General features: G+C 47.9%; 1 protein-coding gene across 13 annotated transcripts in view; it reads left to right on the top strand.

The window, feature by feature from the left end:
- Nucleotides 1-22,111, top strand: part of TRERF1 (transcriptional regulating factor 1) — a 205,910-nt gene that overhangs the window by 174,888 nt on the left and 8,911 nt on the right. For all 13 annotated transcript variants that reach the window (XM_065912920.1, XM_065912921.1, XM_065912919.1 and 10 more), the window contains 7 exons: nt 782-848; nt 2,083-2,222; nt 2,356-2,459; nt 3,985-4,060; nt 12,021-12,109; nt 13,961-14,074; nt 21,142-21,342. In XM_065912920.1, coding sequence (XP_065768992.1) covers nt 782-848; nt 2,083-2,222; nt 2,356-2,459; nt 3,985-4,060; nt 12,021-12,109; nt 13,961-14,074; nt 21,142-21,342 — 791 coding nt within the window. The remainder of the gene's footprint in view (nt 1-781; nt 849-2,082; nt 2,223-2,355; nt 2,460-3,984; nt 4,061-12,020; nt 12,110-13,960; nt 14,075-21,141; nt 21,343-22,111) is intronic.

Here is a 22,111-nt window from a genome sequence, read left to right as displayed (position 1 = left end):
GAAAAAAAAAAAACAGTCGAAGTGCGCTGTGGAGAATCGTGTTAAGACACCCAAAGTAACTGTGCTAAGTACACGTACAAATAGGATTAGCTGCAAGACCACACCTCCACATTTTAGCACGCGGTGTAAAGATCAAGGCCTGCAGCAGGATCTCTTTCTAGAGCAAGAGGAATGTCATTGAATAAGAAAGCTTAACAGGGGAATTCCCTGGCAGTCCATTCGTTGGGACTCCTGGGGCTTTCACTTGCCAAGGTCCCAAGTGTGACTCCTGGCCTGGGGACTGGGATCCTGAAAGTTACACAGTACAGACAAAAAAAAAAAAAAAAAAAAACTTAAAAGAGTAGTAGACCAGAGAGATAGCTGGCCTCCCCTTACTCTGAGAAGTGTGTGTGTGTGCCTGCTAAGTTGCTTCAGTTGTGTCTGCCTCTGCCGTGACCTCATGGACTGTGGTCTGCCAGGCTCTTCTGTCCATGAGATTCTCCAGGCAAGAATACTGGAGTGGGTATCCATTCCCTTCTCCAGGGGATCGTCCAACCCAGGGATCAAACCCAGGCTTCCTGCGTTGCAGGCAGATTCTTTACTGGGAAGCCAGTGGCTTCCCAGATGGGGAAACCCTAAGCCACGTTGCCACACTCCAGCTCCTCAGAGACTGCTGGGGTAACTCCTGCATGGTTTGGGTAGGAGAGGGGCCCCGCCATGACTGTTCAGGTAACTGCTTGTTTAGTTTAGTTTCTTCTGTACCTTCTCTACTGACCAGTGACCTCTGATTTTTGTGCTTCAGACAGCATCGATGGCAGCAACCTGACAGTCACCCCGGGGCCTGGAGAGCAGACCGTTGATGTCGAACCGTAAGGAAGAGCCAATTATTCCTTAGAACAGAAGCCTCAACCTAGAAAAGGGAGGGGGAGCTTTAAGAAGTATAGCTAGTACTTCTGGGGACTGAGTGGCCACTGGGCAAGAAGTTGTAGAAATTGTAGGATTGTGGTATTTCTCAAGTATGATGGTTACCCTATAGTTTCCAGTATCTCAAGGCCTTTTCTACAGACTGAAGGCCTTAAAAATGTGGAGCCTCGTATTTGGAGAACCTTAATGTCCCCATCTCCAGCTCCATGAGCCAGTTTAGTTGGGGGCCACAGGCCTTCACGTCTGCAGTGACATCTCTCTCAGGGTCTACCTGAGGCTCTACCCACCACCCTGCTCCTTTACCCCCTCCCTAAATTCTTGGCTGGGCCTCCAAATGGGCTTGTTAAATACTTGAATTGGGGGGTATAATTGAAGAGAAAAAAAAATTTTTTTTTAATCTTCATGGATAAATGCAAAAGAGGCCAGATGGTAGAGTGGTGAGTAGATTGAGTCAGGAATCAGGAAACCTGGTTCCAGCACCATTTTATTATTTGATCTTGATCAAGTTAACCTTTGTAGAGTTTAGTTAACTCATCTATTAAGTAGGAATACTTATTACTGCTTTGCTTACCTCACAGGCCTTTGTGGGGTTCAGATGGGATCATTTATGTGAAAGTGGCCTGAAAGGATAAAAATAAAATAAGCACTTTGTATTTGTTCCATTGGGTCAAGTGGTACCTTTGGCCATGCTCTGGGCAGCTGTCCCCTTGGCATCAGCACCCTCCCTCTCCTAGCTGGGAAAGTGAAAGTCACTCAGTGGTGTCCGACTCTTTGTGACCCTGTACAGTCCATGGAATTCTCCAGGCCAGAATACTGGAGTGGGTAGCCTTTCCCTTCTCCAGGGGATCTTCCCAACCCAGGGATCGAACCCAGGTCTCCTGCATTGCAGGTGAATTCTTTACTAGCTGAGCCACAGGGAAGCCCCTCCCTAGCTCTAGGGAGATAAGAATCCCCAGCCAGGCTTCTCCCTTGCTTCCTGTGGCATCTCTCCCCAATCTTCAAGCTGTTCTTTATCCAAGTGAAAAAGTCATGCCTGGAATCTTCAGATCACACTGCGAGGAAATGCCCCTGCATTCTTCTTGCAGAAGGAACTGGTTTCCTTCGTTTTTGAGTCCCTGACAGTTACCTTTGGTCTCCAATTGAAGACCACACTCCTGTTTTTCTTCTTGTGATTTAAAGACGCATCAACATTGGCTTGCGATTCCAAGCGGAGATCCCAGAACTCCAGGATGTCTCTGCCCTGGCCAAGGACACACACAGGGCCACACTAGTATGGAAGCCCTGGCCAGAGCTGGAAAACCACGACCTCCAGCAAAGAGGTATTGATAGCCTGGGAAGAACTGGGCAGGAAGGGCTGGATTTCTCCCGGGGGCCTCTGGCTCTAGGATCAGTGTGTCATTCTGGTGATACTGAGCTCTCTCTGATGCAGTGCCTTGTCTTTTTTCCCAACAGTGGAGAATCTCCTGAATTTATGCTGTTCAAGTGCGTTGCCAGGTGGAGGGACCAATTCTGAATTTGCTTTGCACTCTCTCTTCGAGGCCAAAGGTGATGTGATGGTAAGAAACCATGAAAAGGAGGCTTCCCAGTTCATACTCTTCATATGGAAATTCTGAAAAGTATTTCCCCAAGTTCCTGTGTGGTCTCATGTCCCATGTAACCAACTCATAAGATGATGACCAGTCAGTGTATCCTCCCACATTCCTTATCTCAGTGAGTAAGTCAGGATTTGAAAGCCTACAAGAAAACCTCCAGTTGGACTTCTGTGTACACATCTGTTCTTCAGTGATAATGATTTGAACATCTGTCTTGGGAAATTCGAATTTCTTTTCAGCAATCGTATTTCACATCAGGAAACAGGTCTGCAATGGTGGAGGTAGAAGGCCTTCCCGAAGCAAAACTTGGCCTAAAAAAGCCTGTCATTCTCTGCTCTTCATTCTTCCCTACCATGGAAATCAGAGTTTGATGTCCATAGAACCATTTGCTGCCCTAACCAAAGGGAGATGTTTGCTGCACACCATCTCATGTCATTCTTCCGTTTTTGACACAGTTTCTGGCATCCCCACGCCTGGATGTTGGGACTCTTCTCCCAGAATCAGAGCTGATCATTTGCCTGCTCAACTGGGACCATGGCTGGAGCACTACATCACTAGCCTCAGCTTTCCCTTCAGTAAATACATGATTCTTATACCAGAGCTAGCCTCTTGCTTTGTAAGTTTATGAAAATCCATAAGCAAACAAATGTCCCAGTACTACCTTTTCACAGGATTATTGATACCCTTCAGAGATTCTCTAGAACACTGGAAAACTCCCCTTGACCTTTTAAGATCAGTGCTGCAGAGCGGTGCTTCTCAAACTTCTAACATGCACACGAATCCCCTGGAGAGGCTTGTTAAAATGCAGCAGTTCAGAAGGTTGGGGTCCAAGGTGCTACATTTCTAACCTGCTCCCAGAGGATGCTCGGGCTGCTGGCCCATGGACCACACTTGGAGTAGCAAGATTCCAGGCCTTGCTCTGCCCCTAAACCATTTGTGCCAAACTCAACTCCATTTGTGCCATTTTTAAAGAACCCCAGCAAGGCTGAAGGAGGCAGATTTGAATAGGCTATTTTTCGAGGCTCCCTGGAAGGACAGAGTGCAGTACAGTTATTACTAATACAGCTGTTTGTGTTCAGTCGTAATGAAACATGTAATTTTTTTTTTCTGCTAAAACAGTTCCAAGTCACCCACTCATTTCCTCAGAACCCTTCCCCAGAAACTCAGCCTCCATTCATAGGAGGCCCCACCGTATCTCTGAAGCCGGGGCCGTCACCAAGGAATGAGTGGCATTTGGGCTGCCACCTGTGTTTCTGTGACATGACTAGCTGGCTGCAGGCATGGGCGGGGGAGGTATTAGAATGATGAGTCCTGTTGGGTGCTGACTGGAAGGGGGACCCCGAATAGGGGTGTCTCCCCTTGTTTTCCTTCCAGCACCCCCACCTCAGGCCCTGCCATGCTGGCTCATCTTCCTTGTGGGATAGTTGGTCTTCCAAGGATACACAGCCCCATGAATGACTCTTGCCTTTTCTCTCCTGTGGGTCTGCAGGCTGCTCTGGAAATGCTGCTGTTGCGGAAACCAGTCAGGTTAAAATGTCATCCTTTAGCAAATTACCACTATGCCGGTAGGTGCCAGGAGCCCTGCCGGGGCTCACTGTTTGCATGTTGCTTGTGTCCCCTTTTACTAACAGAGAGCACCTGTTCTGTCCTCAGTGCCACTTGTTTTCCTGGGGCCTCTGGGGCATAGCCAGCGGGGCAGCTGTGTCCACCGACTGGTCGCTGTTGGGCATTTGTCTGTCTGTCTCCTCCCTTCCTGGGTGTGCTAAGAGCTGGGCAGCAGCGGACAGGGGCCCTGCCGTGTGGCAGCAGGAGAGAGCCCCAGAGGGTGGAGCACAGAGGCAACAACTCACAGCAGCCCCTCGGCTTTGGAATCCAATCTTGCCTGCTCCCCGTGGCCCTCTGCGGTTTTGGTTTCCTCACCTATAAAGTGGGGCTCATATTCAATCCCTTACGGCATTTTGTGAAGGCTAGAGACAGCATATGGAGCCTCATGCCTGGCACATTCTAGTAGCCATTATTATTCATTTATTGAACAATTTAAGATGAGGAAGTGACAGTGACAGATTTTGACACAGTCCTGCCCTGGGCAATTTGGAGCCTGAGGAGGAGGCAGTTATTAAACAGGTCACATGAGTGGCAGGAGAAAGACATGTACATGCACACATATACATGTACCTATACGTATACACCTGGGGCTTCCCAGGTGGTGCCAGTGGTAAAGAATCCACCTGCCAATGCAGGCACAAGAGACTTGGGTTCGATCCCTAGGTCAGGAAGATCTCCTGGAATAGGAAATGGCAGCCCCCTCCAGTGTTTTTTCCTGGAGAATTCCATGGACAGAGGGGCCTGGTGGGCTACCATCCATGGGGTCGCAAAGAGTCGAACACGATGGAGCACACACATGAACATATACACTTATGTATACATGTACGCATAGATACACACGTACATGTGCATGTACAGTGTTTTAGAAGCAGGTGGATTACTGGTGGCATCACCAATAAGAGGAAAGGAGAACACACTTTAGAGAGTTGAGTGTGTTGAGAATGGTGAAAAGACAAGGAAACATGTTGGGGAGCCCGTGGTGACAAGTGAAGGCAAAGTGAGCATCTGTATTTCTGTTAACCGGTAGCCCAGTCTATTCTGGCATCTCCGTGAGCCCGCCCGGGTTCCCTGTTTCAGAGAGGGCTGGATCCTCCAGTGCCCCTTGGTGGTATTCGTTTGAAGGTGTCTCTGGTGCCTGGGGGGACCCTGTACGGTAGGTGCTGACTACTTCAGTGGCCTTGGGGACCCAGTGGTGCCTTTTCCAGGCCTCGGTCCAGGTGCCCAGATGTGGCCTCCTCGGAGTGCTGTTCTGCAGGTGCCACGGTGCTCTCAGAGGGCTCCCTGTCCCCACCTACACTGTCTGCCTCAAGGAGTCAGTTTCTTAATATCGTCTCCATCATTTCCTGCTCCGTGTCTTCCCTGAGTGTGGCTAGAAGATGTGGGAGTTCTCCCTAATCTGCTGTGGAAACAATTCAATCCTCTCTTAATTCCCAGTGTCATCTGCTGCCCATTAAACCCTGACAGGCCATCCAGCCTCCTGGAGCCTGTGTCAAGCTTCTTTGCTTAGTGGGTGAGACTTCCCAACCATCTGCTGCGACTGCCCTCAGCCCCCAGGGTGACTGGGGTGGCCGGCGCCTTGGGGCAGGTCAGCTCCAACAATAAGCAACCTTGTCTGGAACCTAAATCCCCTCCGGTTCTTTCCAGCATGCCAAGCAACAATTGTGGTTTGTTTTTTTTTAATGTGTGTCATGACATGAAAAAGATGGGAAAACTATGGGCTAGAAACTACCCCCACCCTCAACAAAACAAAAACATTGAAACAAGACTAAAAACTTTGATTCCCAGGTGACTCAGTGGTAAAGAATCTGCCTGCCAAGCAGGAGACACAGGAGACACGAGTTCAATCCCTGGATTGGGAAGATCCCCTGGAGGAGGAAATGGCAACCCACTCCAGTATTCTTGCCTGGAGGCTATACAGTCCATGGGGTCGCAGAGAGTCGGACAAGACTGGAAGGGTTGAACTCCAGACTCTCAGTTGTCTAGAGAGAGAGGTCAGACCTCCCTGGCTTGTGCCCTGGAGGGAAGGTAGAAAGACTTTGGGGGGAGACTAAACTTTGGGGGAGACAGAGACAGGGGCCCTTGAAAATCACTTCCCTGACTTTACTCCTGACTGCCCTTCCACCCCATCCCACCCCAAGCAGTTCAGAAAAAAGAGGGAAGAATAGCCAGTTCTGGGGCCCAGAAGAGACGCCACACACAGATCTGGGGCTGCTCGGCAAACCAGGAGGAGCTCTGTTAAGATCCTCAGAGGGTGGTGCTGTTGCCGTGGCCTTCAGGGCTCTCAAACTGACACCAAAGCGCCTGATCCAGCTTTCTCTCCGCACCCTCCACCCATGTGTGGGCAGCTGTTGTTTGCAGTGGCTCCCAGTCAGCAGCTGAATTGGGTGGAGAAGGCTTGAGCATGGGGGTGTCAAGGGGGCGAGGATGCCTGGCTGTGATTAGAGGACTTCCAGCATCCTTGGTTTTTCCGCTGAGCCGGTCATTCCTGCAGATGGGCGTAGAGTGGAGGGGAGTCAGAGCTGGCCCTGGGACTCTTGGCAAGAGTTCAGCAGAGGCTCGTATGGGCTCCCCCACAGCCCAAGCGCTCATGGGGTCCTGAACCTTGAACTGACTCCAGAAATGGGAGAGACCTGGAGGAAATACCCATTCAGTCAAGGGAGGCTGGTCTATATATTGGAAGTTGCCCCAGTTTGGTGGGGAGACAGAATTACATTCTCCAGAGAATACTTTGAAAGAAGCACAGCTGTGAAGTCACCTCGCGGGCATTCTTAGCCCATGTTGCTAGCTGGAGACTGACCCCCGCAAAGGGCAGAAACCAAGTTACTATGCACTTTGCTGCTTGGCCTGACACAAAGCTTGGAGAGAAGGTTAGTAGACAAGCTCAGGTTCTGGATTCAGACCAAGGCCTCCCTGCCTTTTGCCTCTGGAGGGAACTTTGGTATCACCCAGTTCACATGCACCCCTAAAAAAATTACTCAGCCTTCACCCATCATGGAAAATCTTTCACAAAATGAAGATCTGGTATAAAAACAAGTCCTCCTTTTTCTGCAATGAACATGTCTTTCTTATGTAATCTCTGTGACAGCATCAATAACAGTTTTTAAAAGATTGAAAGGAAGACAGAAAGGCCCTCTTTAAAAGACACTGTGCCCAAACTTTCTCTCACCCCTCCAGGTCTCTCTTTAATTGCCTGCGTTCGCTATAGATTGCCCCAAATTTCACCACCATCCAGAGCCTGTTTCCCAGCAACCGAAGCTCAGAACATTTCTCCTCTGGATTCTGTTCCAGCACCAGTTTCCTCCTGTTAATTAGGCTCTTTGTAATTAGGCTTAATCGTCTTATTAGGGACCCCTGCTGATAATAGCCCACTAGCCAGGAATCCCCAGGGAGAATGAATGAGTGTGGGGTGGGGAGGGGGAGGATGTCAGCCCACTGACCCTAGGGACGTGATGAGTGGACAGCAATGATCTCAGAGAGGGTGGCCAAGCAAGAAGTTGGGGCAACCCCCTGCCTTGGTTTTTGCATTTTTATCCTGGACTTTGTCCAAGAAACAGAATCCAAGAAGAGCTGGCTTAAAACAAAAAAAATCACCTTGTCCTGGAATGGGGAGAACGCTCCTGCCGTACAGTCTCCAGGAGGAGAGACGCTGTACCTTACCTCGACGGATTACAGGAGGATTTTGAGGCAGGGAAAGGAAGACTGTGCACGTGCCAAGCGGCCTGGAGTAACACTGTGAGTGTACACACGCAAAAGGGAACAGTGGCAGGGACCAGTGGGTTTCACGAGTGCCACTAACATGGACGTCAGCATGGACAGCATGTTTTCCACGGCGGCAAACTTATTTGGAATCTTCTGTCCAAGTGGCCAGATCTGAGATGTTCACTGTGCCCCTCCTTAGGACCAGACGCTGTTAGGCACTGCATGACTGTCACGATCCCCAAATCACAAGAGAGGAAACTGAGGCTCAAAGAAGTAAATTTGCAGGAGTTAAGTGGCAGAACCAGGTTCACAGCATACTGTGACTGATTAAAGTTGCCCCTTTTTAATCACAGCACAGTGACCTCATTATTTGGGGTGAGCACATTCAGATGTTATGTCTATACACCAGGCTTTGGCCTGAGAATTCCGCCCAAGAGACCTGGAGTAGAGTCTTGGCCCCATGGGTGATCCGTGATCAGGGTGCAGTAAAGAGCCTGCTGCTGTGCCTGTGAGAATGGATGGGCTTGTCTGGCCCTGCCTCTGTCTCTCAGTTCATGGACACCCCTGTTGGAAAGACACGCACACACAGCACAGTCCTGTGTGCTAAACCATGGACCCTAGGGCTGAGTAGAGGAGCCATCTCTCACCGTCTGAGCACATGCTCCCTGCCCTGACCATCAGGGTTCGGGCCAGCACAGAGAGGAAAGCTGCAGCCCACTTCAATCGGAGACTGGTGGTGTGGAGTGCACACCCCGGGATCAGGAAGACTGGAGACCCCATCACAGAGCAGTAGCCCTAAAAGCCAACAGCGAAGGGCTTCCTTGCTGACTTAGTGGTGAAGATGCAGGAGACATGAGTTCGATCCCTGGTCCAGGAAGATTCCACATAGTGAGGAGTAGCTAAGCACATGCATCTCAACTCCTGAGCCTGTGCTCTCGAGCCTGCAAGTCACAAGTACTGAAGACTGCTAGCCCTAGAGGCCGTACTCCCAATGAGAAGCCCACACACCGCAACTAGAAAGTAGCCTCTGCTCATTGCAACTAGAGAAATTTTTTTTAAAAAACTCAAACCACCAGAGAGTTGATGGGGAGCAGGCCTCCTTCCCCTAGGAGGCTTGAGAGTCCCCCATAACAGATGGTCCAGGAAGTGACTTCCCTTTGTGGGGTTACAACTGGCAAGCCATCTGGGAACATGAAGGGACATCTTACAGGTAGACAGACCTGGGGACTTCACACTGTGGTTTGAGCAGTAATCCAGTGATGAGCTTGGTGTGGGGTGGGAGAAAGTGTACCCACCATTGAGGCTGGGTGCTGACCTGAGAAGGTCGCACAGCCCTTGAGTGTCTCATGAGGGTTTAAAGCTGCACTTTAACTAGGGAAACATAGGGTCCGGCTGAGGGTGGAAAGGATTCTTCCTCATCTCATTGGGAGGGGTATCATCAGCAAAATGTCCCCTAACCAACATCCCTGGTGGCCCAGTGGTTAAGAATCCCCTGCCAATACAGGGGACATGGGTTTGATCCCTGGTCCAGGAAGACTCCACTTGCCTCGGGGCAACTAAGCCTGTGCACAGCTACTGAGCCTGCAAGCCCTAGAGCCCGCATTCCACAACAAGAAGAAACTACTGTAATGAGAAGCCTGTACACCGAAATTAGAGAAAGTCTATGCGCAGCAACAGGCTCAGCACAGCAAAAAAAAAAAAAAAAAGTGTTCCCTAACTTCCTAACTGAGATGCAACCTGGAGCTGCACAGACTGGACCTGCATCAGGGCAGAACAAAACTATGCTTATACGCCTGTGGGGGGACTCAACTGGTGTGACGTCCCTGTCTTGTTCCATTTACACCATTGCCTCTCTGATCTCTCTTGACTGTTTTGATGGATACCTAAAAGGAACCATGACTCCTCTGGGGTCGTTCAATTGTTGCTCCATTCTTTCTGTTTCACTCTTTCTGTCTCTGCCTTTGGACAAGGGGAGCAGATGGGAGCCAGGAGCCCAAGTTCTTGAATGTTGGAAGAATTTTGAGGAATGGTGATGAAAATACTCCAGAGCCTGAAATCCCACTGACCTCCTCTGCTCACATCCACTCTAGCAGAATTTCACCAGAGCCCTGGCCCTACTTCTCCTCTCTGTCATGATGGTTTGCACGACCGGAGATGTCCTGGTCTCTCGAACCAGTGGGAGATGCTCCCTTCTGCTGAGGATTAATCAGAAGGCTGCTTTTCTTTTAGAGAAATTTGCAAACCAAAGGAGTCAGGTGGTGATTTTTAGAGACCTGAACCAGCTCCGACGTGGAGAGCGTATTCTGTACTGGAGCCAGAGCTCTTGGCTTAAGGACCCCTCAGGGAGTCCCAGGGAGAAAGTGTTTATTTCAGAAATCTGAGCTGACATCACTGATGTCGTCTATGATGACATCATCATCATATTTTCTCAAGGATCCTAGGATCTTCACCTCCTGCTTGCCTGCCAGGCATGGTTTCACCTAATCAACTGATTCAGACCAAATCTTTTGAGGGAAGAAGCAATTCAGGTTTTCTGTACTTCAGCCCCTCAGTGAACCATAGCAAAATGGAAATCTGGGCTTGTCCTAGTTGGAAGGAAAAATACTATGGTTTGGAGATTACAGCTTTGGAAAGTAGAAGCCTGTCAAAGGCCAAGGCATATACCATCCAAAGAATCAGAGATATGGGGAATTCAAAAATTTAGAATGAGGCCGAGTTTTCTGTTAACCAGCCACAGAAATTGAGCCTTCTCTGCAGCCCACAGAAATAGGACTTGCCTTGGAAACAGACCAGGACCATTCTCTGTGATTATCTGCATATCCTACATGAATGTCAAGCTCAGCCATGAGGCAGGTGCGCCAGCCTGACACATCTGGGCCTCTTCCTCACCGGTCTGCAGGTTTGTCAGGAACCAGTCCCTCTTACCTCCCAGCCTCATTTGCCTTCCCTCTGCTGGAACCCTATAGCTGAGCCATACCAGATTACTGCTTATTCCTTGAACCACCTCCATTTCCTCATCTGTAAAATGGGTAGGAGTAATACCAATATTAAAGGGCTGTCTGTAGAAGCAAATGACTAGTGTCTTTCAGAGTCTTAGAACCTGGCATATAGTAAGCATTTATAAGTATTAGCTTTCTTCCCCCCTAGTGTCTTGCATGTGTGTGTGCTCAGTTGCTCAGCTGTGTCCTGTTCTTTGCGACCCTGGACTGTAGCCCACCAGGCTTCTCTGACCGTGGAATTTTCCAGGCAAGAATACTGGAGTGGGTTGACATTTCCTACTCCGGGAGATCCTCTCCACCCAGCGATCTAAATATCTAATAAATATCTGCCGAATAAGTGAATGAAATGTATCCTCTCACTACTTGGCTCTGACCGTGCACTCACCACTTCCTCTCCCCAGAATTCCCATCCATCTCCTTCTTTTTAAACATTTAGTTATTTTATTTTTTATTTGGCTGCACCAAGTCTTAGTTGTGGCATGTGGGATCTTTAGCTGTGATATGTGGGATCTAGTTCCCCGACCAGAGATTGAACCCAGGCTCCCTGATTGTGGAACGCAGAGCCTTAGCCACTGGGCGACCAGGGAAGTCCTTCCATCTCCTTGCCTGACTTGCTTCTGTGTGTTTTTAAACCCTACTCAGGTGTTTTCTCTTCCTGGAAGCCTTCCCAGCTTCTCTGAGTCTGGTGTTCCCCCTTTGTGCCCCACTGGCACCCAACCGCTGCCCTTATCCTTGCAGTCATCCCCTTGAATGCACTGCCTTCTGATTTTCTCCCCACTAGACCGTTGAGTCCAGCACGCACAAGGAGCACTTACTACATGAATGCTTGCCCTCCCTAATTATATTAAAGCTAGCTAAAATCTGCCGAGTGCTCACAATTTTCTAGTTACTAAGAGACAGTTTTAGGGAGTTACCTTCTTTAACCTTTACAAAAGTCCTCTAAGAGGTGGAGACACTCAGAATTATTCCCATTCATAGGTAAAGAAACCAAGTCTTAGGTTCAGTAACTTGCCAAGGTCAGGGCCACGGCTAAGATCTGAACCCAGCTGGCAGGGTTGTTAACCATTACGCTGAACTGGCTTTTTGTTCAGAGAGAAGTGTAGAGCGGGTATTTACGTGTCACACACTGAACAGTTGTAGTTTGTAGCTTCACTAAGTGAAGCAACAACTACAAGTGGGAAGAACTGGGCTGTCTTTTTATGAAGTTTGTGTTTTGTTGTAGGTTCGGACAAGTGGACCTCCCTTGAAAGAAAACTGTTTAATAAAGCACTAGCCACTTACAGCAAAGACTTTATTTTTGTACAGAAGATGGTAAGCTTGCCTTTTCCCACTGCTCTCTTGAAACCAAATTTGGGAAGTTGCGCACCTAAAGATACATATAGAATTATTTTATTGATGGTTTAAGACTGTCACCAAAACAATGTCTTCCCTCTTTTGTTGGTAAAGGATGGTATTTGTTATGGATGGCGGGGCCCAGGTGTTGAGGAGGTGGGGGGAGGAGGGCATAGATTATTTGGATGTGGCAGTGGTGGGGAGGGGTATTTTTATCTTAATAAAGATGTGTGATTTATAATTTCTATCAGAATAAAATAAGCTTGGGGCTGCTGGTTCAGTTTACATAATTTATTTCATGTGTGTTTGACAGATCTATCATGTTTCTGACAGAATATGGTGGGAGGAGGGGCTATCCAGTGAAGGGAGAATATGAGCCCTGCCCCTAGCTGGTAGCAGAGTTTCTGCTGTGGGTCCCCTTCTCATAAGGACAGTAATAACAGCAATAAAATGTTATATATACAGCATCTGGCAGCAAAAGAGAGTTCTGTCACCAAGATGAAATAGCATTTTGTCCAGCATATAATAAATGTAATAGGCCTTAATTGGCTGAGAGGTGGTTTAGGCTAGAAGTTACAATGATTCAGAGTGTTTTAGCCAACCAATGAATGATGGAACCATACTGAGTTATTAAGGTCACGAAAATGCTCAGGTCCAAGTAGAAGAGGGTCTCAGAGGACAACTCCCGCTGGCTCTGGGCTGGGCCTCAGTGTTGTCCCGGGTTCCTGTCTCCTGTCCTTAACCCTGGGCCTTGAGTGAGTGAGAATCGGAAATAGGTGGAGTTTTTCTCCGACTTGCCTCCATCTTCAGATCTGAATTCGCACCCACCTTACTCTGTCTTGGAGGCCACCACACCCTGCTGCCCTATGTTCCAGCAGCTCCCATCTGTCCTGAATCACCCCCTCCTGTCCTAGGTTTTATTGTTTCTTAAAGGTCCCACACCTTGTTGAGTGATGACGGATTCACATGACATGCTCTCCAGGCAATTCAGGATTTTAAACCAGGATTCTCTGGGACACTATCTTCCCTCCCTGGGCAACTCTAATGTAGAAATTCACTGTATCAGGTCTGTGTGAAGGGGACAACTTTGAGGAGGCCAGATGTCTGGAAGGTGCCCTTTTCACTCTTCACTGTGTGGGTGGACAGCCAGTCTGCCTCCAGAAAACTCACATTATTGAACCCCACTTTGAGCTTAGAGAACTGTGAACTAAACAAAGGAATTTTTTTCTCTTTAAAACACATTTACCTTTGCCCCTTTGGGGGAGAGCAGGACAAGACTTGTTTTCTGCAAACACTAAGCTCTTGTCATCATAACTTTTGCCTTATATTCCTGTTCGATTACTAAGGAACATTTCATAAATAGATTTTGAAGGTCAGCAACTCGGAGAGCCAAACTCATTCAAGCATTTGAAAAAGCATGCTGCTCTGGTGGGTTAAAAAAAGGGAGGGAGCTTGCTATGGATGGTTGTGAAAAAAAATCACCTCTTGTGAAAAAGTCAAGATGCAGAACAGTACATATAGTGTACTACCTTGTACGAGGCAAAATGGTGGGGAGGAATATATCTTTATGTTGTTGGTATACATGTAGAGAAATTCTGGAACATCCCCCAAGATATGAGCAAGAGAGGCTAGCTGAGTTGCATGGGTGGGGAGGGAATGGATGAATGGATGGCTGGAAAACAGGGCTAGGGAGGAGATTTTCCACCATGTACATGTTTTTATTTAACTTCGTAAACTTCCTACCTATTCCAAACTTAAAATTGCATGAAAACTGGCTGCCTTGCACCCTGCCCACTGCTAGAGCTGATCTGGAGATGGTTTTCCCGACAGGTGAAGTCCAAGACGGTGGCTCAGTGTGTGGAGTACTATTACACGTGGAAAAAAATCATGAGGTTGGGGAGGAAACACCGGACACGGCTCTCAGAAATCATCGACGACTGTGTGGTGAGTGAAGGCGCCCGGGTGCTGCTTCTGCGGGCCCCACCCCCACCCCACGCCCAGGCTCCTAAGTGGCTGGTGTTTGGCTTGGCTTTACTGCCAGGCAGCTGCGATGAGTGGGTGATGGGCCAGTTCCCAGTCAGGATTCAGGCCTTGACTTCCTGGGATAACTAGGCAAGGGAAGGGCAGCTTCCAGTTTGACCTGCAGCCCAGTGATCGGTGAAGGAGGTGAGGGCTGGCTTGCGTTCTGGCAGGTAGGTGCCCGGGGAGTTAAACTGTGGTGGTCCCAGGCTTGACGTGTGTGGTTTTTAAGAGGCACCCTGGTGTCCTGGGATAGGCCTTCCTGATCCTTCCACAATAGTTCTCACCAGAGAATTAACATGCCTTAGAACAGGGGTCCCCAACCTCTGGAATCTTAATGCCTGGTGATCTGAGGTGGAGCTGATGTAATGATAATAGAAATAAAGTACACAATAAATGTAATGTGCTTAAATCATCCCCAAACCATCCCCCTACCCCACCCCCAGTCTGTGGAAAAACTGTCTTCCTTGAAACTGGTCCCTGGTGCCAAAAAGGTTGGGGATTTTACACAGCTTCTATGAAGCATGCGCAAGGAGCAGCTTTGACCTCTAGATGGCGCCAGGAACCCTCCGTCATTGGCGAGCTGATTAGCAGTGCGTGGATTATTCTGGTCTTCACATCACCATTTATCCTTGATATATTTCCTTCATTAGCAGACAAATCCAAAGTTGTCTGAAGATTGAAGAACATACTAAAGGCATCACGAGATCGAAATCTTCTCCAAACCCCTTATTTGTGACTTTGGAAATGGCTACTGCTTTTGTCCTTGTGGTTAACTCTCTTCTCTGCATCCATAGCCAAGGAAAATCTTGAATGTTGTGGAAAACACATACGTGTATGTAGAAATTACGTCTTACAACAGAATACTAAACTGCACTCTGCAGCCATTAGCGAAATGGTTTCAAATTCGTAAATATCATGGATTTTACAATTATACTTTTATTCCTAATTGTATCCATGCATAAATGTTCCTAGCACATATGCAGGTTAATTTCTTTCACAGACACTTACACATAGCACTTCATACGTTCCAGGCATTGTACTAGGAGGGACTTGACACATAATGACTCATTTACTACTCGTACCAATTCTGTGAGGTCGGAAGCTGAGGCACAGAGCCTAGGTAACTTAGCCATGGTTAAAGGCTGGTGAGTGTGTTGTCTGGGACTGACTCCCCTGTGTAACACTCAGGAGCAAACAAATGCTAATCCTCTTACAAAAGGGTAAAAACATGCATGCGTGTGTGTGTGCTCAGCCATGTCGAGCTCTTTGCGACCCCCTGACTGTAGCCTGTCAGGCTCCTCTGTCCATGGAATTCTCCAGGCAAGAATACTAGAGTGAGTTGCCATTTCCTACTCTAGGGGTTTTTCCCAATCCAGGGATCAAACTCATATCTCTTGCGTCTCCTGCACTGGCAGGCGGATTCCTTACCATTGCGCCTTCTGGAAAGTAAAAACACCTGGAGTCATTAGGGTTTTGAAGCCTGAATTCCTAAGAATTTGATCCTGGCTACAAAATATAAACACATATTTAAAGTTATATGTGGACCCAAATATAAAAAAAAAAATAGACATCTGTAAAATAGAATGGTATTGCCATTCATTTGATGAGAGATGACAGTATTCTTGTGATCAGGACTGTTATTTGACTAGCTTAAGTAGTAATGCCTTACATCTGAATAGCCTTTTTCTCATCTGTGGCTAATGTTTAAACTAAAGCAGCGTGATCTCTTCTGGTTCAATCCGCTAAAAGAAATTGAGTCCTCGCTGTGTCTGTAGTGCTGTGGGTGAGCCAGGGCTGCTGACTGGCCTCGGCCCCTGGCCCAGGGCATATGTTACCGTCTGGAAGATGTGGCATACCCAAAGAGAAAGCTTACCGTGAACTTCAAGTCTTTAAAAACACTGGGAGGTGAGAACCAGAAAGTATTAGATATGACCTTCAGGAACTCTCTCTTATCCAGCTCTTCCAGTCGTCAGGCAGAAGGTTGAGGCCCAGAGAGGAGAAGGGGCTTGCCCACGGTCACACAGAGCATTGCTTTCTGAGGGGGTAGACAGTAGATGAGGAAGCACGAAGAGTCCCGGCCTGGGAGACCTAAGACCTGGCCCCTAAGCTTACTGACCTGTAAAATGGGGCCGATGGTTTAAATGATCTGGACGGTCACTTCCAGTTCTGGAATGTTCAGAGTCATGTTTTGGAGGAGAGCAAAATCAGAGGCTGTGGTTTCCTAAGGCAGACCTTTGGCTTGGGTGTTACCAAGTGCCCAGGACTGTGCCTGGCATAATATCAGCACTCAGTAAATATTTGTTGAGTGAATGAGTGAAAATGTTTCCCAGCTAGGAGTCACTCTGGGTCATGGCAGCATTCCCTCCATGAGCTCCCCGGGAGAAGATGGGGTGAACCAGGGGCTTCTGAGCAGAGGAGGGCTGTTGAAGACGGTGTCACTACCGTAGGCAGAGGCGCCATCTGGGGCCAGCAAGCCTTCGAGGGTGGATGGAAAAGCCTGAGCCAGCTTGTAGCCTCAGACCCAGGAGGAAGGGTTAAGATGGCACTCCAGGCACCCCACCTTCTTGGGACTATTTGCCAGGGGCTGGTATTAAGCTGGGTCAGGTGTGCCGCACCTGTGAGCTTAGAGAGAAGAAAAAGCCATGTGCAGAGATGACTCAGCGCCTATTTGTGTTTCAGCTGAGCTGGGTCTTTGTTGCTGCACTCAGGCTTTCTCTAGTTGCGGCAAGCGGGGCCTACTCTCTAGTTGTGATGCCCAGGCTTCTCATTGCAGTGGCTTCTCTTGTTGCAGAACATGGGCCCTAGAGCGTGTGGGCTCAGTAGTTACGGCAGATGGACTTAGTTGCTCTGCAACCTGTGGAATCATCCCAGATCAGGGCTCGAACCCATGTCCCCTGCATTGGCAGGCAGATTCTTACCCACTGGACCACCAGGGAAGTCCCACAGTCCACCTTCTGAGGACCGGTTGCCAAGTGGAGATGAAAACTAGGAACAGGCAAGGACAGAGAGGATGTAGGAGGCACCGTCCCAGGAGGGGCCCTGCTGTTGGTCATCAGAGTCTACCTGGGTAGCTCTCCTGACCGTGTGTGCTCAGTAGTTTATTAAAGGGACAGGTGACTATTCCCCCTGGATGGAGCACAGTCCGCAGCTCAGGGACTTTTCCGGGGAGAAGGGTGATGAAAGAGAATGGGGAGTGACTGCTCTTGGGGGCCAGGAGGTCAGCATAGCACATCGCTCACCTCGCAGGTGACTTGACTTCTGGCCTTCCTCTCCCACCCTTTTGGGCAGAAGAGAGGGCCAAGGTGTGCTCTGCTGAGGAGGTGGGAGGGAAGTGCTGACCACACCGTCCTGTCTCCTGCCCAGGCTCCTGCCCCCACTCAGGGTAAATCCATGGGTCTGACTAGGAGCAAAATTCAGCACAATTCAAGAAACCAGCTGAGAAATGTAACTGACTTCGGAAGACAGCAGTCAGGGCACCAAGAGCACAGCTTCCCCAGGTCCTTGGCCTGAGTTACCTGCAGCGGGGTCCGCTGACAAGGGGCCTGGGAAACATCCCTCTTCCCTTTGACACAGAAAAGCAGCTGGTTCTAATGGTTTTGAGAGGTTTAAAAGCTCTGTGTTTGAGCTGAAAATCTAAGCCACGCCCAGATGGACAGATGTGCGTCTGTGGACATGTGCAGGCAGGCACGGAGTGGAGGCTGAGGTTTTACAATCAGACGGTGCAGGATTTAAATCTCACTTCAGCTTCTTTACCAGCTGTGTGCTCTTGGGAAAATCGGTTCTCTGCCAAATTTCTTATTTGTTTAAAAAACAAAAACTTGTAGGGGATTCCCTGTGGTCCAATGGTTAAGACTCCATGCTTTCACTGCCAGAATGCTGAAGTCCCAGGTTCAGTCCCTGGTCAGAGAACTAAGATCTTGCAAGCTGCATATCATTGCCAAAAAAAAAAGGAAAAAAAAAAAAAAACAAGAAGAAAAAAAATAGGCAGAGATTTTGTGAGAGCTAGCAGTTGTATGTGTCTGTGTGCCTGTGTGTCTGTGTGTAGTCCCTGATCCACAGCAGGCCTTCAGTGTGTTGTCATCGCCAACATCTTTCATTGGTGACTGTAACACTCAAATGTGTGTCATTGAAGAAATTTGGATTGTTGAGCATCTGGTGTTTTAACTTGTAAATTTCTCATAATACAAATGCCATTTGCAGGCCTGGGAAATAAAAATCTCCTCCTCCTCAACAAATTCTTACTTGGACTCTCAAAGTTTTTGAGCACCTTGTGTAACATGTAACCGTCTGGCGGCCCTGTACTTGCCTACCTTTCCACCAGGTTTGGAATATTACCAAGGGTTTCCTTTTCACAGTACATCACAAAATGGCCAACTTGTTCATACAGAGTCCTACATGTTAGGGTTTCGTCCCCTGTCTTTGCATCTATTAGTCACCTTGATGAGCCCTTTGGCTTGATGATAAATCATTTTGTGAACATACATAGATTGTCATTTGAATTAAAAGCTGTCTGCATTCCTGAGACATATATAATCACAGAACAGTATAATTTAATCTATAATTTAATGGCTCTCTGGAACTTTTTTTCTAAGAGCTTTTAAGCCCAAACAATGGCACGGTGAGAAAATTGTAATTATAACAACTGCCATGAAATAAATGCCATTGTCATTGAAAGTTACTGTGTAATTTACTTTAAATGGTGAGCTGTAGGCCCTGGTCTGCTTAATAACCTGATACTTGACACCACAAAGTTCCAGTTCTATAAAGGAACGGAGTGAACCCGTGTGGTTTGACATAACATGGTTTTACCTGAAATTCTTTGAGGTTGGAAGGTAGTGGATTCATACTAGACTAAGGCCGTTTAAGTGAAATCAACCTGTCTGTTCTAAACTGGTAAGAGACTATAAGTTTATATCATAAATCACTCTGTAAAATAAATTAAGCCTATATTTGTATTCATTGAAGTCTTTCAGCAAATGTAATCATTACTGAGTAATCCTAATTAACCCACTGGAAACTGGGATAATTTCTTAAGTATATCCTATTACTACATGGTCTCAAATAGGCATATATACCATACTATGAGTGAATATTAGTTGTTCAGTCATGTCCAACTTTTTGCAACCCCATGGACTGTAGCCTGCCAGGCTCCTCTGTCCATGGAATTCTCCAGGCAAGAATACTGCAGTGAGTAGCCATTCTCTTCAGGGGGTCTTCCCGGCTCAGGGATTGAACCAGGGTCTCTCACCCTGCAGGCCCCATCTGAGCCACCAGGGAAGCCCCATATACCATATTAAATAAGGCTAAAACTGAATGAGTGAAGAGTGTGCTAAATGCCCATATTACTGGGATTGTCTTTCACTCCCATCTCCAATCCAAACTGGAAAAACAAAGCTGGTGGGTTCTGGCTTCCGGGTTCTAAGACTCATAAGCTCAACCAGCATTGCATTGCTGTCCAGGGTTAACCAAACTGGAACCCCCATGCTTCAAGCAGTGCATGTGCAGAGAGCCCAGCAGAGACCAGTGACCCATCAGGGTGGTTGGCAGCTGGCCACCCCCATCTTGTTTCCTCATTTGTTAACCAGGTGGACTGTTTACAGTCCATCCAGTGACATAGCAAATGTGAAAACACTTCATACACCATGAAGTGCTGTAAAACAGAAGCTGAAATGAGGTTGCTGGAACAGAGTTCCCATCCTTGGTCCTCAGTCCCTCTAGGCCCTAGGAGCAAGCCCTCCCCAGCCCGCCTCCTCATGCGGATGGAGATTGCAAAACAGGGCACTCAGTTCAATAAAAGGGCCACCTAGGTTCCTGCCCTCCCTCCCAGCCCACCCAGTACCTCCTCCAGGCTGCTCCTTTAACTGCCTTGTTAACTTCAAGGATGGTCAGAATCTTCTACCTAATTCATCTGTTGCTGTTCTGAAGCAGACAGAAGGGACACAGTTGCAGAGAGGATAATTATTCATAGAAATATTTTTCTTGTTCTTTTTTATAGAGTGCCTCTGAAAGGCATTTCTTCGAGAGCCTATGACCAGAAACAAACAAACAAAAAAAAACATGATAAGTAAAAGGAAATATCCAATCCCCTTCCATTTCTGCCCCTTTTCAGAGTCATTGTGGTTCACTCTTCGATCCTATATTCTGACAAGAACAGAGCAGGAGCACATCAGAATGCCATGGGTCACGTGCCTGCTGAAGGTCAAATCAATATCTTGGGCATCTTGCAAGGAAGTGTGATAGCCTTTAAAAACAAATCATGGGGGGAGGGGACATATGTATACCTATGGCTGATTCATGTTGATGTATGGCAGAAACCAACACAATAGTGAAAAGCGTTTATCCTTCCATTAAAAACAAAATAATTAAACAAACAAACAAACATGGGGACTTCCCTGGTGATCCAATGGCTAAGACTCCATGCTCCCAATGCAGGGGGCCCAGGTTTGATCCATAGTCGGGGATCAAGCCTGCAACTAGAGAGCTCTCGAGCCACAATGAAGACCCAATGCAGCCAAAATAAGTAGAAAGTTTAAAAAATATAACAATATGGCTTTGGTCTCTGTCCAACGGAGTTCCACAGTGTCATTTCTGCTTGAAAATCCTTCTCACTCCCCTGGGAAGGCAGAGCAGCTACAAGTGGGGCAGCCTGCCTGGGTTTTGGTTGATGTCATTGTTCTGCTGGTCTCCAACAAGGGGGAGAAACTCTACGTTGAAAAATCTCTCCTGTCTGCCTTAGCATATTTTTTTAATAAGTGATGAGGGAACCCAGAGTGGGCCTCAGGACTTGGTTGCTCTCAGAATTCCAGGTGTCCGGTGACCAACCTTGTCCCTCCTGAGAGGCCTCTGCCAGCCACTCTCTCATGCACAAAGATGCCGCCACAGCCCCAGCGTCCTGGCCCTCTCTCCTTCCCTGGCCCCTGAGTTCTGTTCATCACTAAAAACGTCATTTGGGGGGTTCCCCCCTTTCTCTCTTGTTCTCTTAACACCAGACGAGTGAAGAAGATGAAGAGGTAGAGGAGGAGGAGGATCCGGAAGAAGACAGGAAATCCACAAGAGAAGAGGAGAGTGAATTGCCCAAGTCCCCAGAGCCGCCGCCGGGCCCGGTCCTGGCTCCCGCAGAGGGGCCGCCGCTGCAGGCCCTGGGCCAGCCCTCGGGCTCCTTCATCTGTGAAATGCCCAACTGCGGGGCGGTAAGTGTCTCTGCGTACTCCAAGGATCTGGGACTGGTGAGAGCCGTGTGTATAGTCGGCTAAAAGAGACGATGCATTTTACAAAGGAGGGTGCTCTTCCAGCAGTGAAGCTGGGCAGAGAGAAGTTCACGTGGCCATACTTTTCTTTTTTTCGTCCATTTACTTGTTTGGCCCACAGATATTTCTGGAGTCAAGCAGAGTCAAACACTGTGCCACATGCTCAGAGGATGCAAGTCCTTTCCTGGCCTCAGGAAGCAGTTGATTACGGCTCTGCAGTGGCCTTGGCCTCCAGAACTCACACTGCCCGTTTCTTGGTGCCTCCCCACTCCTCTGAGCTATCACACCAGGCTCGCCCTGGAAACATGCACTCTAATGCCTTGGGAGAGCCCCCAGAGAAGGAGTCTCCTTTTATGGCATAATTACAAAGACTTGGCTGAAGTTTATCTTCGTACTCTTTGAGGAAAGCAAAAAAAAAGATTTACTAAGCAAATTAATCATGTAAACAGGCTGAAAGCATGTCTGCTTAATTACTTAACCCAGTACTTTTTATTAATAAGTATGTTAGAAGCATCATCTTGCTAAAATAATACCAATTCACCATTTGATAATTTGTAGTGCTAAAGCCTTACAGAATCTGTACTGGCTGTTATAAGACTCACTGTGTATTTTAAAGAATAGATTTTTTAAATTGTTAACTTTGGACTCTCAATCCTCCACTGGTCTCCTGTGAAGTGAAAGTCACTCAATTGTGTCTGACTCGTGCGACCCC

The sequence above is a fragment of the Muntiacus reevesi genome, chromosome 20 (genome assembly GCF_963930625.1).
Source record: "Muntiacus reevesi chromosome 20, mMunRee1.1, whole genome shotgun sequence".
Classification (NCBI taxonomy): Eukaryota; Metazoa; Chordata; class Mammalia; order Artiodactyla; family Cervidae; genus Muntiacus; species Muntiacus reevesi.
This window is presented reverse-complemented; position numbering and strand designations above follow the sequence as displayed.